At 50.8% G+C, this 19,264-nt stretch overlaps 1 protein-coding gene across 2 annotated transcripts in view; it reads left to right on the top strand.

Moving 5' to 3' along the window:
• Nucleotides 1-18,201, top strand: part of ETS1 (ETS proto-oncogene 1, transcription factor) — a 77,584-nt gene extending 59,383 nt beyond the window's left edge. For both annotated transcript variants that reach the window (XM_084495891.1, XM_084495892.1), the window contains 3 exons: nucleotides 2,632-2,892; nucleotides 12,839-12,957; nucleotides 13,398-18,201. In XM_084495891.1, coding sequence (XP_084352017.1) covers nucleotides 2,632-2,892; nucleotides 12,839-12,957; nucleotides 13,398-13,613 — 596 coding nt within the window. In that variant the 3' untranslated portion in view covers nucleotides 13,614-18,201. The remainder of the gene's footprint in view (nucleotides 1-2,631; nucleotides 2,893-12,838; nucleotides 12,958-13,397) is intronic.
• Nucleotides 18,202-19,264: the final 1,063 nt, after the last annotated feature.

The raw sequence follows: 19,264 nt of genomic DNA, 5'->3' as shown, positions 1-19,264 counted from the left end.
TTATACTAACGTGTTGCTGTGAGCCGGGTTTGATGTTGAATATTTAAACCCATTCATTCATCCAGCACCGAGAGCTGAAGATGTGCTGGTTCCCTGTGAAAGCTGGAGCCCCTTTGCAGGCCTGCATCGCATATGCCTTGCACAGTGGCGCTCATTTTTTGTTGCTCATTCTTTTTCAAGTCTGGGAGAGCTAATGACAGGAAAGTTATTATTTGTATTATTACCTCTGCTTCTGCTGGTTGAGTGTTAATATGAGAGAGGTGACTTGGATGATATAGTGAATCAAAAGGGTAGTGGTGTTATAATTCTAGGTAAGCTTCTCTTTCTGGGATTACTTTTCTGGCTATCTTTCATCTCTGTCTTTCCCTTTTCTTGTATTCTTTAACATTTGTGATTTTTTAATAATACTCATTGAAATGCAATGATTCAGGAATGCTTTTGCAGTTATGTTCCTACTGGAAAGCCTAACATGGTTCTAAGGGAAGGAAGAAAGAGACCTTAACCTGGCATTGGGGACCAAGTGCCCCTGGTTTTAGCAGACACTTTAACTTACTGATTGTGGTCGAAGAAATGCAACAGGCCCTGGCCATGCTTACACTAACACTGAATTTTAGCCACCCAGAAGGGCCTTTGGGTGGCATAAATACTCCCAGAGTGGTATAAAGAAGCCTTAATATAAACCAGAGTCCAGCTTATTTATGTTTACATTCACATTTACCTTCCACTCTTTTATAAGGTTAATCAGTCGCAAAGTCAAACACTTAAGCAAGAGTCAGGGTGAAGGTTTTCCAGACAGTCGCCTTTCGCCTTTCTTTGTGTGGGCAGCAAGAGCTAATTTTGTGATTCCCTGGGAGTTTTTTCACTCTGCCTTATCAGTGAAGGCGTCTGGTTAGAAAGTGTAGCTGCCAAACTCTTAACAAACTTCTCCTGAGTAGGTGCAAGGCGTGATTTGCAAAAGCTCACAGCTAGGTCAAATTTGGGTGAATTTTCAGTGAAACAGCAAAAGTCACGTCCCCAGCACTGAAGCTGTTCATCTGGCAGACTTTTATTTCCTTTTCTAAAAGGGATCGTACCCCAGGACTTCTCAGGGAAGTGGTTATGCCAATGAACGTGCACAAAACGGTGTTATTTTCCCCTTACAGAATTCAAGTATATTTTGTGAAGTCCTTAAACAAAGAAACAAATAAATAAATAAATGAATTTAGCGTGGATATTATCAGGAGAATCATTTTGAAGCGTGGACTCGCTAGAAGTAACTACCAGGAAGGCCTTTAAGGGGAAATGTTGGATGTAAGACTATGTTGAGTCTAGTGAAATCATGCTAAGGGGAAGGTGAACGTAAGCTGGAATCCCAGGCTTACAACACTACTTGATTTGGTTGAAGAGAGAGCATCTTTTTAGGATGAAGGGGAAGATGCCTGTAGCTGAGGCCAGCAATCAGGGCAGAGCTGACTTTTTGGCACAGCTCTGCACCCACAGTAGTTAAGCCTTTTTGCAGCAAGTGCTCTTCAAACTACAGCACAACAAATATTTGGGGGAACGTGCCAGTGTCCTTCCACGTTCCTGTTCCCCTGTGATTTAATATCTGGGCCCAAGCTGTGGGTAGTTCTGCCAATGGAAATTTCTCCAGGAGCTCTTGCACAATCCCAGCAGCTGTTTTTAGCCCAGTTTGGGAAATTAGTGAACTTGAATGATCCTGTTGCACTTAGTTTGTCAGTAAAGATGTTGAGCAATCGTCAGTGTAAGGGAGATCAGAGAGAGCAATTTCAGTTTGTTCTTCAGATCCTTTTTTAGCTCTCTGTTTTAAGTACAGAGGGTATACTTGTGCTGTTTTCTAGAGGGTGTAAATCAGCATAGCATTGCTGAGGATCTGGCCTCTCATGTTCTGCTCTTTACTAAAAATACCCTGGAGAGTAGCCTTGATACAAGCCAGCTGTGCTCACCTTACCAGAACTGGAAAAATAGCTGTTTGAGCTCTCAGCCTTTTGCTCTCCTCCTCCATCAAATCTGCTGCTGTTTGGGGATTTGAAGGTGGAAGTCGGTTGTAACATATGGCAATAAAAGGCTGCTGTAGAGTTTTGCAGGAAATGTGAAAAGTCAAGAAGCCAGGTGTCCGGTGCCCTTGAACATGCCTGAGGAGCACTTGCACAGGGCTGGCAGTTCCAGTATAGGACTTGCTGCAGAAAGATACAGGTCTGCAATAAGAGCAAGAGGCCGTGCAGTTCCCATGTTTAGGCACCTGAACCAAGCCCCAAATATCTGTCTAAAGCAGTTTGTTTCTCTGCCATTGCCTTTTGAAAGGGAGTGCAATTTCCAGTTAGCCCCCAACATCTCTCTCTGATAGAGTCGGGACTGAGCTTTTCCCCAAATTCCGCCTGCCTTGCTCTGCTGCCTGAACTTTTCCAGGGCTCAGATGGCCCTGCTTTTGAGTTGTGAAGATACCAAAGGTATCCCAGTTACAGGGCTTACTTTTGAGTTTGGTTGGATGTGAGGTGCGGTGTGACAGCAGTGTTTGCCTGGCCGCCTTCTGCCTGTGCTGTGGGCAAATGAAGCATCCCGCTCATAGCCACAGCCAGGTGGAGCATCCCTGTGCTGGCCAAGCACCTCTCACATGCCCTTCCTTCTACCCAGGTAAACTGGGTGGCCAGGACTCCTTTGAGAGCATAGAGAGCTACGACAGCTGCGACCGCCTGACGCAGTCCTGGAGCAGCCAGTCCTCCTTCCAGAGCCTGCAGCGCGTCCCCTCCTACGACAGCTTTGACTCGGAGGACTACCCCGCCGCCCTGCCCAACCACAAGCCCAAGGGCACCTTCAAGGACTATGTTCGAGATCGGGCCGATATGAACAAGGACAAGCCTGTCATTCCTGCTGCTGCCCTCGCTGGCTACACAGGTAGGGTCACGGTCCTCGGGAAAACACCTCTCTGCTGGGCACCTCAGGTAGAACCTCTACTTTGGCAGAGGTCAGAGCTTCCAGGGTCTTGGTTTGCCCAATTTTGCATCATTGTGAGTGAGGGTTTTTGAGATGTCCCAACCACATGCATGTGTGCACACCTGAGAGCACCCCCCAAAGCTGCAGGTCCTTTGAGTGTGGGTACTCCAGCCCTCACGGAGGATCGAGGACACAGCTGAGCACGGGGCAATTGATGCTTTGTGTTTTCGTTTACACCTGGATGCCTCCTGGTTGAGTTTGGCGTAGGAGCTGGTGTCTGGTGTGTATTGTTGAGAACACAAAGTACTAGAGAGCCTTTGTTTCCCCATCCGCCACTTTTATGCAACGTGCTGGCCACGTGCTTGTGGTTTCCCACCTCAGGCAGGAGTGACTGTGTTTCAGCACTGCTGTGCGTGATGCAGAATGATCTTATCCCCTTTCAGCAGCGAGGACGGACTGTGCTCTGCTCTTTGTGTTGGTGAGAGGCAGGAATGGGACAGTGCCAAAGCAGACCCAAATATTTTCCATTCCCTGCTCTGGGAGAGATGAGAAGGTGATAGACCACAGAAACTCTGGCTTTTTATGTGACAGCCCTCCAGCAATCTGGCCATCTCTTCTCCCCAGAAGAGAGAAACCTAGTGGGATAGGGCTTCATGCTAATGTTGGGATAATCCTTTCCAGTCCTTCCGTGCCGTATCTCTTCCCTGAATTGCAGGTAGAATTTGTAGGACAGACTCCTGCCTGTTCCTCTCCCTTGTTCATACTGAGCCCTCCTGCCCCAGCTGGTAGCAGCTGTGGCCCAGAGGAGCCAAGCAGTGGAAATAGTTTGTGCAGATAAAGATCATCAAAAGGTTTAGAGCAGATCCTGAGGTGCGACTGTCCCTGAAATCTCCTCCCACGCACAGCTCGTCTTAGGGCTGATATCTAGTTTTTGTTGGGGGTAAATGCAGAGGGGAGGAGAGGTGGAGAGATAATTTTAGGAGCTATGTGTAAAAAAGGAAGTGGTTTGTTGCTATAGCTTTAGTTAGAAAGAACGCTTAGCCTGGCCTGCTGAATGAGCCAGTTTCAACCAGGTCTATGCAAAATAAAAGTGTGCTCTGCCATTCCTGAATGGTTTTTGGCTGGGGGATGTGGAAGGGAGAAGCACGAGCAGTAGGAGGGGCTATGCCCCCAGACACCATCCTCTGCCCTGCCACAGAAGTTGATGTTCATAAGAAAAGAGACTGGTGAGCACTCCATGCACTTCTTTATTCCTCTTCTCTCCTGATAACGCCTTTCACCAGGGCTGTGGAAGTGTTTTGGGTGCTCAGTGCCTGGCCAGCAGCACTGGTTGCTTTTTAACAGCTGGGGAAACTGAGGCACAGGAGCACTGGCAAAGCTAGGAGCTGTGCTGCCCAAGCTCCTAGCTGCTCCAAGCTGCTTCCCTCCCTGTTTGCTCTGGCTCCTGGAAGAGAAGCGCTGCCCCTGTGGAGAGGCGGCATTCCCACCCCGATCTGCCAGCAAAGAGCTGAAGCTGGAGCCGCTGTTTTGCCAGGGGGTATTAGCACCCCAAAGAGTGTCCTTGGACTCTTGCCGCCAGGAAAGCGAGACCTCAGTTAACGCAGTGCCAGAGCACACTTCCAAAGGCTTTGCGCCACGTAACTTTTTCCCTTGCCTCATTTCAATCCCCGTTTTGAGCTGGGACGATAATCCCTCAGCCCAAGCATTTTGACATGATCAATAAGTTTTTTTCATTGCTTCACTTGAGAAACTTTAAATGGGGGAAAGGAAATTTGGAGGTTTCCAGAAACATCGGCCACTTCCAAATTCTTGGTTGCAGCACTTGCCCTGGAGGCTGCTAAGCAGTGATTCAGTGCTGAAACCACTACAGCCTGCATTCACCATTGGGAAATACCTTTGGACAGATGAGTTTTGCAGATGTGTGACTCCAGGGAAGTCCTCTGTCCCTTTTTAAAGCCTACTGACCTGTCAGCACCTTATATTTTCTGTGCAGAGGGAGCCCAGCATGGGTGCAAGGCAAAGCCAGGCTGCTGTGAAAGCAGGTCACAGCGAGAGCAAGTGAGAACATGTTGCCTTACAGACCATAGGAGGACTGGGCCCTCTTGAAACTGCTTTGCAGTAGCATATTTCTGCAAAAAAAATTAAAAAAAAAATTGAGGCTGGCCGTGGAGAAGTGCTGGACCTCTCCTGGGCCAGCTGAGCAAGGACAGTGGGGACTCTCAGGCAGAACTCCTGGCTTCTTCTTCTTTTTATTTATTACTATTTTTTTTTTGATTTGCTTTACTTGCCGTTTACTCAGGGGAGGAAGTGCTGTCTAGTGGCTAGAGCAGAGGAACTTGAATTCTGGGCTCTATGCAGCTTGGTGAGGCAGTGGAGCCTCCAAACGAGCAGAGCAGGGGGTTACCAGCCCAGTGTCACCCCAAAGTGCCTGAGACCCCTGCTTCCCATTTCTGACTCGGGTGATGCCTTGAGCATGTGTCCAGTGCTGGGCATCCCGTCGCCAGCCTTTTGGAGCACCCAGCAGACACACCACGGTGGCTCAGCGTGAGCCTTTTAGGACTCGCAGAGTGAAAACGGGAGGGCAAAGCCTGGCAGACAGCGTCCTTCATCTCCAGGGTCTCTGGGTTCACTTTAGGAACCTGACAATATCGTTTGGGTTTTGTCACCGTGCCTGTTTTGCCCGTGGCCCTGGGAGGTGGCACAGTGCTTTATCGCAGCCGCGGCAGATCGCTGATGGTATCTGCCCTAGGAGGCGCATGCTTTGGTGAGAAGGTGCATTTTGGCGGAAGCGCCATTTGCGTTTGATGTGTTCTTCACCCTGCTCGCAAGCAGCTTTTCAAAGCTGTGTTATCTGCCCCCACATCTTGACCTAATTTAACAAGTTGCCATGGTTGCTCAGATAGAGGTTGATGCAATTTTCTTATCTTTTTTTGAAGGAGAGATGTAACTGCTCCGGAGTTGGTGAACTTCAGTTTCCATAGCTGCAGGGAGGGCCAACTCTGGACACCTTGGGTTTTGGGGCAGCCTCTCTTGGGCTTGGCCAACTTGAGACTTACAATGAGCCAGTTTTTTTTTTTTTTTTTGTGAAATGACCTAGGAAACGGAGAGAGAATGCATCCGGGGTGCATCAGGACGCATCTGCTCTGCAGGCAGATGTGCTAGGTCTCACGTTGACTTATCTGAGCGGGTCTGTGCAGCCGCACAGCGTTTAGCGTGGGCGGGTGGCTCGTGCTAGGTGCACGCTGGCACACAGATCCCTCCATACCCGAGCTCAGCTGGGTTAAAGCGAGCTCAGCTTCGCCTCCCTGCCACCTGCACCCTGCCTGGGGCTGCGCTGTAGCCGGATCCTGCAAGCTGCTGGCTCCAACAAGCCACCCTGATCCCTTGTGAGACCTGGTGGATGAACACCAATAGGCCATAGCAGAGAACAGTGCTGCCTGTGGTGTGGGTCTGACCGCACTGGTCTTCAGCCTTTCTGCCCTGTGTTTATTTTTCCACTCCTCTGACCTACTTGTGCTGCTGTCCTCGGTGGTGCAGGTCCAGCGGAGGTTCAGACCCTGTGCTCCTGTGGTGGTTGGCTATCGCCGCCCTGGGCTGAGTTGCTTTCGGCTTTTCTTGAGCACCTGCGTGGGTTTGGAGCTGAGATGTGCGTGTTGGCTTTGTGGCATGCAGGGCTGTGCAGGCTGGGGCTTTCCATCTCGCAGCGCTGCCTGTGTTGCTGCAACGCCCGAGCCCTGCTGCTGAGCTGCGATGTGCTGCTCCAAATAGCCAAACCAGCGGAGCACAGCAATTCCCCTTGGATTTGGGAGGGGAAGGGAGGAAAGAGGGATGAGCCGGGTGAGGTGACTGCAAAGCAGAGCTCGATCCCTTGTCAGCAAGGCCAGTGTTGCATGTGTACTGCAGCCCTTTACTACAGGCCTGGCTAGGGAGTTGCTGAAGCCTTTACAGACAATCTCAGCACCTAGAGAGTTAATGCCTCCTTCCCAGCTAATATCACGCAGGACCTGACCCGTCTCTCTTAGCGACAGATTGATGCTATCTTCGTTATCGTGCTGCCCTTAGAGAAGACAGAAAGTAGTGCTGGGAATAGCCGACCCCTCTGAGATGCTATCTGGCCCGAGCACCCAGGAGCGTGTCTGCACAGCTAACGGTTTTGCCTGGGCTGGGTCCAGCCCCAAGCCTTGCTATCAGCACTCATGGCACCGTGTCGATATGGCCCAAATGTGCTGGGTAAACCCGTCTGCCCTGTCCCAAGTGTCTGTGGTGTAGAGCCCGAAGCTGTGCCTTCGACAAGCCTCCGTTTCTGAGCGATGCTTATCTGTGACACAGAAGTGAAAGCACGCAGCTGCTGTTTTGCAAGAAAGTCGAGCTGATGCCAAAGAAAGTGGGTCTCTTTCAAGAGAGCTTGTGTGCTGCTTCTTCCCTTCTTGTTGCTTACGCTGCTGGCCTGCAGCTTCCAGCCAGCGAGCTCCCCAGATGTGCTGCGCTTGTGGGCATCCAAAAATCCACTAGCAGCTGCTTTCCTGGCCCCTCTCCTGCTGTGCTCCGGAGATCCGGGTGTCCTTGGCATCCAGAGCCTGTGCAGTTGCTTTCCTAGAAACATCAGCATCCTTCCTTCCTGCGCCCCGCACTGCTGGAGAAGCGTGCCTCCATGAGCATCCCAGGTGCTTGTAGCTCTGCTTAGGGCAACCCAGAGGTGCAGCCAGCTGGCCCTGGCAGGCAGAAGAAACACAACAGCCCCTCCAGCCCTGGAGATGCAGGTGTGATGGTGCTAGCTCACTCGTTTTGTGTCCTGTGCTTTACCTGCCCTTGTAGGTGGACTTGAAGTGTGGCCAGCAGCAGCTCCTGCTGCTTTTCTGCCTCCCCCACAGCGCCTGTCTGGGCCCCGCAGCCCTTCCCGAGCTGCAGGGTGGGACGCGGGGCTGGTTCAGTGGCTCCTGCTCCACCTGCCAGACATGTGCAAATGACAGTGAAATCAGCCCCACGCACTGCTGCCCGACCGTGACAGCAGCTCAGCTCTCCCCAGCGCTGCTGCAGCCCCCTCAGCAGCTTCGCAGCAGCCCGGAGGTGAGACCAAAGCAGCAGCTGCTGCTCAGTGCCCCCTTCGGGGCATCACATGGCAGCTTGTGGCGGCAGGACCACCGTCAGGAGGGAGATATGAAGCTTACTGAGCCCCTCATGCTTTGCCCTGATACTCATGGTTCTCCTTGAGATGGAGGAGATGGGTCAGGAAAGCCAAAAGAGCACGGAGTGGCCCATCTGGATGCTCCGTAAGCACGTGGAGGGAAGGAGCTTTTTGGGTCCTTCCCCACCTCATTCACACCTGCTCCTCGGAGATGCTTTGATTTGCACCCCGGTGTCCTCTGACCTGCACAAAACCTGCCCTGTGCAGTGGTGTGACCCGGCTGGGCAAGGGCTGGGGCTGACACGGCAGCGATGGGGCCGAGCTCTGCAATCCTGGCACGGCAAGGGGGGGCTCGGGACCCCGGCACTGCATCGGCACCACAGGGGGCTTGGGCAAGGTGGGCACAAGATGGAGGCGAAGGCTGTTTTGGAGATGTTGCTGTGCCCAGTCGCTCTGTTTGGTTGGAACCACAAACCACAGAGCAAAAAGCATAGGTGTGCTGTGTTTTTTTTTTTTTAAGTTTTTTTTTTGTTTTGTTTTGTTTTCCTTCTTTCAAACAGAGGCCGTTGAGAGGGGTGGGGGTGTGAAACCGGCTCGAGAGACGGTGAGGATGGTGCGTTTTGGGCTGGGCCCTCCCGTGCATGGTGCACACGCCTGTCTGTGCCGGCGACGGGGAAAGTGGCTGGCAGGGGTGTGCTGGGCTGGGACGAGGGCCTGGGGCATCGCCTGCCCCAGACTCACTTGCTGCAGGCACAAATACAAAACCAGCTCAGACCTGCCCAAATTTTTGTCTTGGTTGTCCCCTCCCTCTCTGGGAGAGGGCCTTTGAGATGCAAGCAGTTGCATTACACTGCAGAGGCTCCTAAAATCCGTATAAAAACCAGGCGCTGCCACAAATGGCTGTCCAATGGGGCCAACACTTCCAGCTCTCGGAAGGTTTAGGAGTCACTTCTGACATGGGCAGGCTTCTCCAGGTCTGAATTTTAGGATTCAGAGTCACAACCACATTTATTTGATGCCGTGGGGGACTCTTAGGGTGGCAGAGCTGGTTGGTGTGCCCAGCCTGCAGTTTGGGTTAAAGGCTGGAGCTAGCAAAGCACTTCTTGCAGAAGGGCTGGAAGGATTTTGGAGATGGTGCACTTTAGTTTTAACCTCCAGAGCCAGGGGTAAGAAGGCAGAAGGGGACCTCCAGCCCTGTCCGAGGATGCTGTGAGGACTTTGGAGGACTGGTGCAGCACCAGCCAAGGAGGCCTGAGCAGAGGCCGGTTGTCATCCAGCATGAGAGGCATATTTTCCCCCTGACGTGGGAGAATTCCTGCGGTGTGACACTCCCCAGCAGGCCCTGCTGAAGGACCCTCTTCAGTGCCACCGAGGCGAGACAGGGTCCCCATTGTGGCCCTGCTGGGCGGTGAGCCCCCCGGGCGGGCACTATTCTTAGCAGCCTCCGCGGGTGCCAGGGGTCGCGGCGGGGCGGGCGGCTTGGTCTGGGAAGTCCCTGGGTGTGCACGGAGAAACTGGCACCATAAAGGGTGGCTTGTGTCCCTGCACCCCACGCTTGGGGCTGCATCCAAGAAAAGGCTGCAGGAGTGCTCCAGTGGGGATTGGTGTAAAATTGGTGTTTGGGGGGGTGAGCAATGCAACAGGGTCTCCTGGTGGGGTGAAGTCACTGAGCTATGTCAGCGGTGGTGTTGGCACATCTCTGCAGCACAGGGAGCTGGACCGGGCATCTGGGTGGGGAGTTGAAGCCTCAGCCAGGGGTGGGAGGATGAGTGTAAGCAGAAGGGATGGAAAATGGGCGCTGCTCCCAGCTGCTGGGGGGGAGGTTCAGGGAGCGGAGATGAGCCCGGCAGCATCACGCTGGGGACGCGCTGTGGGTGGGTGGATGTCTCTGTGCGAGCTAAGTGCCACGGGGAAATCCTCTCCTAGGTGGTGGGAGAAACACTTCCCTGTGCCTTGCTTTGCTGCAGAGCAGGCAAAAGAAACTAAGCTCTGAAGAGAGCCTTCTCAGCACTAATTGCAGCTATTCTGCCCAACCAGCCCATGCACGGACCGCCCAGCACCCCTGCCCTGATCATTTTTCCTTCCTCCACTGACACCACCGCTCCCGTGGTCTCCCCAGCACTGTTCTCGGGCACGCAGGCTTGGGCATGTGCTGGGGCTTGGTTCCTGCCACCTCGTGTCAGCCCTGCTGACATCTCAGCATCGTACCCCAGCGGCAACACATCTGCGGGGCCTCCGCTGCCTTCCCCTCTGGCAGGGTGTGTGTTTATAGGAGCTGAGACATGCCTGCGAGCTGTGCAGTAAACACATTCTTGACATAATTGCCTGTCCAACACGGAGGAATTTGGGGTTTTACACTAGTCCCACAGGCGGCTAGGAATAGACCTTGGGAATCCCTCTTCCAAGGCACAAGCCGCTGCATTACACCGCTTCCTTCAAAATCCCAAAATACCCACCAGAGCAGCACCCGGCACAGCGGCAGGAGCCTACCTTGCTCGCTGGAGAGAGGGCGAGGAATTACTGGGTTTCCCAACACCTCCCCACGCCAGCTGGCAGCCGAGCCGCCAGCACTGCGCATAAACCACACCGGCCGCTTGGCTGGGGCATAGCGGCACCTCTCGCATCGAGTCCCCGACACCTCGAAAGCCTCCAGGGTGGCCCAGGGGGATTTCGAAGGGATTCGCTCTCCAGGAAGCTGGTGCCCAAGCGGTGGGTTTCCATCTGTTATATATTAGAGGAGGAGTATTTGTTTTTTCTAGGCAAGAGAGAAATCAGGGTGACAAACCTGGTTGTGCTTCAGTCCTGTGCCCTAGGAGTGTTTCTGTTGACCTGGTTTTGGCACTGGCTGCTCTCCTTACGTGTGTAGGGGATTGGTGTAAAGTGAGATGGGATGAGAAATTGTCCCTGCATGAATTCACCTGCAATTCCCCGTGGAGGGCCTCAGGAGGCTGAAATACCCTGTTGCCCAATAGCTTCCCTGTACGTAGAGCTTGGTGCTGTACATAGGCCAAGTCTTTGAGATGTGATGACATTTTGGGCCGGGCTTTCGCCTCTTCCATTTGGGACACAAGGCGAAGGAGTGAGCTGCATTTCCTCCCTTGCTCTGCTGCGGGTGGTGCGAGGTGGCTCTGCCTCCACCCTGCCGGAGGTCTCGGAGTCAGCCTCTCGGCAAGCTGCAGCTGAGGACAGCAGGCAGGAGCTTCTCCCTGCCAAGTGTCTCCTCATTTACAGCCAGAGATGCTGAGCCCTCTGCTTTGTCCTGCCCACAGCCTGGGCCAGGGTACCAGGGATGAGATGCTGCTGGCCGGCCAGGGCTCATTTGTTCCCCGTGGCTTGGTGGAGGACCCAGAGGCCACAAAACCTGGAGGGATTTCGTAGGGGAAACCAGAGCTATGCCCTTCGGGGTGGGCTGGACGGGGCGCAGTGATTCCCCAGTCCCCATGCGCCTGTCCTGGAGCTGTCATTTCCTGCTCGCTACCAGCCTGTCTGCTTTTTGAGTCATTTGAAACATTGTGGAAAAGGGGGAACACCCCTCTCCTCCCTCAGCGGGTTATCCCGCAGCCACAGCACTGACATCTCCATTGTCATCCATGGAAATAGGCTGTTCTCCATCCCTTTTTCTGACTAAATGACTTCTTTCCTTGCTTGAAGCTTGTTCTCATTGGTGTCAGCAGGCGGCTTTACCCCATCCTGCCTGCCATCCTAATCCAGCACAATTTTTTTGGTGATAAATCATTTCCTCTAACCTCTGGCTCTGTTTATTATTATTATTGTCATTATTATTACTGAGATTGTCTAAGCTCCATTTAAAACATTGCAGAATTTTTCCCAGAACACATTTCCTAGAGCTAAGCACAATATTTCGGCTGTGGCCACATTTGAAAGTTGCTCATCAAAGAGCTTTTGGCTTGAGGGCTTCTCCTCTACCTTTGATTGGGATGCAAGTGCACAGAAAAGATAAGTGTTTTTGTTTTTTGTTTAAATCACTCCACATACACCATTAATCCAGACAAAACCAGGCTGTGAAGCCTTAGTCTCTCAATGCGGTGCACCAGCTACTGCACATTAGGTGTGTTGGGCCCAGGACCCCGAGACAAATTGCTCTTGGCCAAAATCAGCATCCATGTGAAACAGGGAGACCATGGAGCTGTAAAGAGAGGCTGAACAACCGTGGCGAGGGATGCTCTTGCCTTGCTGGGTAAGGAGAACCAGCAGCCCTGGGGAGCGTGGGGCTGAGCCCTGCCTGCCAGAGCCGCCAGCCCCTGCCCATCTCAGTGAGCCAGCGCAGTCTGTGCCTGCAGCAACATGCCCTGGAAAGGGGCCAAATAATTTTCATACCTGGGTCCCCTTTATCTCAGTAAACAGCCACGGAGCAAAGAGTCAAGGTCGGGAAGCAGGAGTCTGCCGGAGTTCATTCAATGGCCAGGAGGTTTTTGGCACGTAGGAAGCGGTGGTGCTCTTGTGCCAAGACAACGACTGCTCGCTGTTTGGGTGCCAGAAAAATAATCCTATTTATGTAACTCGAAGTGAAGCATTCCAGTGCATGAATATTCAGCTCTTACTGCAAATAGGAAGCTCTTTTACCTGCAGGATTTAACTCTCAAGTTGTCATCCCAGCCCATATCTTGCCCTGCAGCCACTGACTTTTCTTTTCTCATTGGTAGGTTTTATTTTCTTTTCCAGTGAGCACCAATTGCATGTGATTTTTTTCCCCCTTGGGCTAGGATAGAAGGGGCTGTGCTTTCCTGGCATTGATGTCTCATGTTTCCTTTGTCTTTCTAGGCAGCGGACCCATCCAACTGTGGCAATTCCTGCTGGAACTGCTCACTGACAAGTCCTGTCAGTCCTTCATCAGCTGGACGGGTGATGGCTGGGAGTTCAAACTTTCCGATCCAGATGAGGTAGAGTACCCAGGAATTCAGTGCTCAGCCCAAACACCACTAAAATATTTGCTAGGATAATTCTTCTCTCCACCCTTCATGGCTGAGTTTGGGGCAGTCATGTTGTTCTGGTCTTATGTAGGGAAAAACAATGAATTAGAGCCCAGCTGGAAACTTGTTAAAAATTGGGCTGCAGTAATATATATGTAGGAAGCAGTAATACACACCCACATTTGGTGGGAAGTAGCTGAAACAGTAAAGAAAGGCATGGTGACAGAACTTTTCAAATAAGATGTGCAGGTGGGACTTGGGTCTTCCCATTGATTTTGGGAAACGGGTGGGCTGTTCATTCCCTTCCTTGGCTTCTGTACCCAAAGGATGCCCAAGCAAGCCAGAAAGCCCCTCCCTGTCCATCCCCATGCGGTCCTTCCCCTCTCTAACTCTCCCCACCCCTCTCCCAGGTGGCCAGGCGATGGGGCAAGAGGAAAAACAAGCCCAAGATGAACTACGAGAAGCTGAGCCGTGGCCTGCGCTACTACTATGACAAGAACATCATCCACAAGACGGCTGGGAAGCGCTACGTCTACCGCTTCGTCTGCGACCTGCAGAGCCTGCTGGGCTACACGCCGGAGGAGCTCCATGCCATGCTGGACGTCAAGCCGGATGCCGATGAGTGAAGGCAGCCGGCTGGGGTGGCCGATGGCCTCGTGTCATTCTGGAGAGTTGATGGGACTTTATCTTTTTTTTTTTCCTTTTTTTTTTTTTTGTTATTTTTTTTGTTGTTAAGAGCAACTCAGATCTAATGCTTTGAGGATGTTGGGAGAGAGGGTGGTGGAAGAGTCAAACTTTTCGTCGAAACCTAAAAAGTTTGTTTTGGAGAAGGATGGGCCTTTTTTTTTCTGAAAGCTCCAAGACAGGCTTTTTTGGGGTGAAATTCTGAGTTTTAAGAAAGCCAGAAAAATGTAGCTCACTTTAAAAAAAAGAAAAAAGAAAAAAAAATCCTCCCCATCCCTTGCTGTTTAGAAAACTATTAACAAACGGATCCCTTCGGTTATTGTGCTGTTGGCACAACAAACTGACAGTTCAGGAAATGACAGTATTCCTAAGGATTTGAAGATTTTAAACTTTTTCGGGGGGGAGGGAAAACAAAAGTGGGTGAAACTTCCTGCTTTGGGGAGGGGCAATATAGGAAAAAAACAAGAACTGTTTGTTGTTCTTGTAACATCGCCTTTCTGTCGGTTGTCTTCTTTTATACAAAAGGCAGAATTTTTGCTAGGAGGGATCAAGACTTTTTTTTTTAAATTTGTTAAAGTTTTATTTTATTAAATTTTGTGCCAGTATTTTTTTTAAATAGTCTTAAGCTCTAAGATGGTCTCAGTATTGCAATATTGTGTGTGTTTGTTTCTGTTATGCCAGCAGAGAGTTTTATCACAGTGAGGAAAAAAAACAAAACACAAAGTTTATGTAGACCCCACTGGAGAAGTGTAGCGCTACGACTCGTGATCTCTGAATCGTATGTGAAGGAAAATTAACTCCAAACTGGCTCCTGGTGATGCTGGCTGGGTGTGCCGCTCTTGCTTCGAGTCCCACACGCTTTGCTCCGCCATTTGCTGATAAAGCTGGTTGAAACAGCGCTTTTTTGTTGTTGTTGCTGTTAAAAATAGGCCTTTTTTTCTTACAGCTGCATTTTGTGCACAAAGTGGCTTTCCAAAATGTACTGAGACTTGCAGTGAAAATGGCTTTCTCGTTTTCCAGAGCGCGTTTTCGCTCAAGGAACACTCTGGTGCTTTCAAGATCTTTTTCTTTTTTGGGGGGTCGTAGGGGTGAAATTCCCATATTTTGAATGTGGTAACTGAAAAACATACAAATTGATGAGGGGAAAAAATCCAGAAAACATTGAAAAACCAAAAGGAAGTGTTTCTTCCTTCCTGTTTTGACCAGCTTTACCTTTATTGCTGTATGTCTTAACCAGCCGGGCACATGCAGAAAGGAAATTGGCCTTGCAAATGGGCTCTTTACTGCCCTTTGTAAGGCTGATCCTGCAAACCGTGTCAGGGTGTGATTAACATGAAGCATATGACTGTTGTCTCTGGGGTAAATGAGAGGCCTTGTGTGCCTGCCCATGCACAAGACCGATGCAGTATCAGTCCTGGGGGGAGCTGCTCCTCCTGTCCTCTGAGCCTTCTGCAGCTGGTTTGCCTTCATCGAGCAGTCCCTGGGATGCTCTGAGCAAACCGAGGCTGATGCCAGGGCTGGGCTCAATGCGACAAAGAGGACAGGGAAAAAAAAAAGAGCAAGTTAAAATTCCTAGATAGGACCCCAAAGCCGGACCCATGCGGATCCAGCTGCAGAATCAGGGCTTTTGCCCTGGAGAGCTGTTGGGCATTTTATTTTTAAAGACAGTATTATGCATTTGAACCAAAAGTACCTTGTTTGTGTGTTGTTTGTCTGTCCATCTGTGTGTTTTAGGTAGCTGCGTTAACACAGAGGCACTGTGAGACAGCGGCGCGGGGGCAAGGCAGGGAGAGGCCTTCCAGAGATGCTTGGCAGGCGAGGGCAGGCAGGATGGTGCAGGGGGAAAGCAGCCAGGGGCTTAGGTGAGGGAGGCTGTGGGGTATGCTCATGGGGCTGGGGCTGCACACTGTCCCACTGAGCGTACGGAAAAGTAGTGGGGTGGATGGAAAGGAAGGAAAAGGGGATGGGAGGAAGGTGAAAGGAGCACCAAAGGAGGAATGAGACGCTGCCTGCTGGGAGGTAAAACTTAGGTGGTCTCCTTAGCTGGAAGGGAGCAGCTTGGAGCTGGAGAGAGGAAAATGTAGACTGGGGGGGAACCGCAGCAAGGCGCCACGGCTTTACCTGGCAGGGACCAGCTTGCCAAGGAACAGGCACGGTGCAACAGCACGGAAATGTGCAGCGGGCGAGGAGCACAAGGGCACCCCAATGGGACACACCATCTGGGTGGGGTTTTCAGCAGCCAGCAGTTTCTGTAGGCTTTTGGTTGCTGTCTTGCATGCAGCTGCCAAGTGTCCTTAGCTTTTCCTTCAAGGGCTGCTTCCAGCATGGCTTTGAAAGTTGCTCCTTCTGCCCTTGGAAGTCCTGTTTGTGGCACTGTGCTGTGCCCTGGACAGTGCCTCCTGCCATGCCTGGCCCATCAGGTGCTCAGCTGTAGCTGAAGTGCCTTCTTTGAGCAGAAAACAGGGATGACATTTCACTCGAATGGAAGGAAACAGAGTTTCCCATCATTCTGCCAGGCAAAATCCCTCATCTGCTCTGCTCTGCTGATTTTTTGAAGGTTTCCAAAATGAACCTGTTTCACCGACCACAAGAGTTCATGCCCAAGGATCTCGGGAAGACTGGTTAAAGGTTAGAAAGGGCAGGTCATGGAGAGTGGCTCTGTTTTCTGGAAGTAGCCCCTAGCCAGAGCTTCCTCACCATTTCTTATGGCTGTTTGCCACCCTGGATCACAGCCTGTGTGTGAATACAGCAGCAAAGGGGCAGTGCAGTCCTAGGGACATTCTTTAGCCAGGTTCATAATTCACTATTTTCCTCTACTTTTTGTTCCCGTTGTAGAGACCATCCCAGAGAGGGCTGTGTGCTGTTTTTATACACTGGAAATTCGCAGATTTGTTTGTTTTTGTTTTTGTTTCTTTTTATTTTCTCCCGCTTTTTAATTGCATGTTGACTGGTGGAGAGGGATGTGTGAACCAGATGTGCTGGAACCCAAACCCTCTGACCTCCTCTTCTTCGAGGCCACGAAAATTTGGTTAACCCATGCACATGCTGAACCAGAAGGATGGGTTTGAGAGGGACAAGAGATCTGCCAGGGACGGGGCTCACTCCTGTGCTGGTTTCTCTGTGCAGAGCTGAGCTTCACCCTCAGCAGATACCTGTGGCACTTGGCAGCCGGTAATTGTGTCCTGGTGTGGAACCTCTCCAGTGCATTTGGTGGCTTTGGGTATTTCCTGTGTCCTGCTCGTGACCTGCTGTTCTTGGTGTCTGACCCCCGCAGGGCACGTCTCCCTCTGTCCCCCTCTGTCCACTTCGTCCCCTGGCAGAGCCTGAGCCCAGCCGTGGGGGCGCAGCGCTTACGAGCAGCGTCCCTGGGGTTTGGCAGGCAGCACCCGGCCCTGCTGGGACCTTCCTTTCCCCATTGGCTTTTTAAGGTGCATTTCCCAGAGAACGGGTCATTTCGAACATGAGGGGAAAAGGACCTCAGTAAAAGGTGGAAAACAAACAACAACAACAAAAAAAAGATGAAAAAAAGCAAGCAGATCTATCTGCTGCTGCCTGTGCCTCTCCATTCCATCCCCATGTACAATGAGCAGAACCCGGTGAGTGTGCACGTGTAGATTATTTACACACTACGACCACCCAGCTCCAGGGGCGATCATTCAGCGTGAGGTCGCTCTGGAGAAATGCCCAACAGGGCAAGAATAAAGATATTTTAAGATTTACCCTCCACACCTATTCCCAAAGCACCACCTACTCCAAAAAACGGTCCCAGTAAGCACCAAAAAATTCAGATGCTGCAGAAAGCGTCTCCACCTCCTGCCTATTTCTCTTCTGGAGGGGTTTTCTGCGAGGCTTTGGGGCTTAGTTGCTTCTTTGTCATAAATGTCGCAAATTTCAGATTCCTTGGCGTGCTCTGCTCTCTGGTAGGGTCTATATAACATCCGTGAGCTGTTGTCTACATTCCAAAGAGGTTTAAATAAATGATAAATCTATGTATACGTATATGTTATAATGGAATATCTCCAGGAATTAACTGCCTCAGTTAAAAAAAAAAAAAAAAGTTTTTTTTGTTCTGTTTTGTTTTTACACATGGAATTTTTTTTAAGCTGATAAACATAGAAGAAGAAAAAAAGAGATTGTTATATTGTGCTGTTTGACTATTTTCCAACTTGTATTTTCATATAATTTATATTTTTTAAAAGTGGAAAAAAATTTTAAAAGCAAGATTAAAAAAAAAAAAAGGAAAAAGCAGGTGCTTTTTAAAAAAACTGAGCTGAGGTAGCTTAGAGATGTAGCGATGTGTGTGTGTGTCCGTGTGTTGTGTTTTTTGTTTTGTTTTGTTTTGTTTTGTTTTGTTTTTAAAGGATACAAAAAAAGTCCCTCCTACATTGAATACTTAAAGAAGGAGGGGATTGGTTTTGTTTTAATTGCTGATGCTGGCACATCATTTTGCTGGAGAGTTTTTTATATACTGTAGCCTTATTTCATATCGTATTTTAAACCATGTGAAATTAAAAGAAGAATAATTCATAACGCTCGGTCTCCGTGTGCTTATTGAGCCTTTGTTCTTGCTCTGGGTGCTGCCTCTGTTTTTCCTGTTCAGGTGACAGTGGAGACAAGGCGGACCTAGACGTGGCAGGAGCTTTTCCAGCCTCTCCTGCTGCAGCAGGAGGATGTGCAGGTTGTCCTCTCCAGCTCCTCAGAGACTGTCACCGTTCAGCACTGTTGGCCCAGGGGCAAATCCAGCATTTCAGTACATCCTTGCATCTTGAACCACCGCACAATCTGTAAAAAATGCATTTTTTAATGCCTTATGTATTTTCCCATTGAGATTTATGGCAGCTCAGGTATCACCTTGTCCTCGAGCCAGGAGGAAATCTGTGCTGTGGCACAGGGCTGAGCAGAGCCCATTGGCGTGGAGGCCTCATTAACAGGGTCAGGGTCTTGCAGAGGTTCTTGCAGCCCAGGACACGATACTTATTCATAGGGCTGGTGAGCTTGTGATAGGGAATGTCCATGTTCCTCATGAACAATGTCACTGACGCTCGTTCGCCTGAATCATCACTGAATGCGGTCACTAATGCACGAATCAGACTTGGTGAATACTGAGAAGAGCGGACGAGTCATCGGTGTGCGTTGCATCAGGATGCAACAGATGAATCCAGGATAAGGAATATTTATAACAACATTTACAGCAACGCCCAGCTTGCAGGCGTGCGGGAAGCAAGAAGTCCCAGGGAGGGACTGAAGGCTGAGATGTGGATGGGCAAGAACCACCATACCACTTGCAGCAGCAGTGTGGCCCCAGGCTGCTCCAAAACTTGGATAACCCCTGGGTTTAATTACAGGAGAGCCTGGCAGAGAGGCTTCTCTGACAGGTGAGACCCCAGAACAGGGACGCACCCATGGCAGGTGACCCCCAGATTGCTCCATCTATGGTGGAGGCAGTGAAAAGCAAAAGGGGAGAGGGTGCCCCAGCTCTTTGAGGGCGTTTTGCCCCCTTTGCAGACGGGTGTGCAAGGGGAGTGCCTGCAAAGCTCTGTAGACCACTGCAGGACGTGAGGGTGGTGCTAGGCTGCGATGAAGAGGGAAGGAT

Source organism: Aythya ferina (genome assembly GCF_964211825.1).
Source record: "Aythya ferina genome assembly, chromosome: 22".
Lineage (NCBI taxonomy): Eukaryota > Metazoa > Chordata > Aves > Anseriformes > Anatidae > Aythya > Aythya ferina.
The sequence above is the reverse complement of the archived record's forward strand: the minus strand, read 5'-3'. Positions and strand labels throughout refer to the sequence as shown.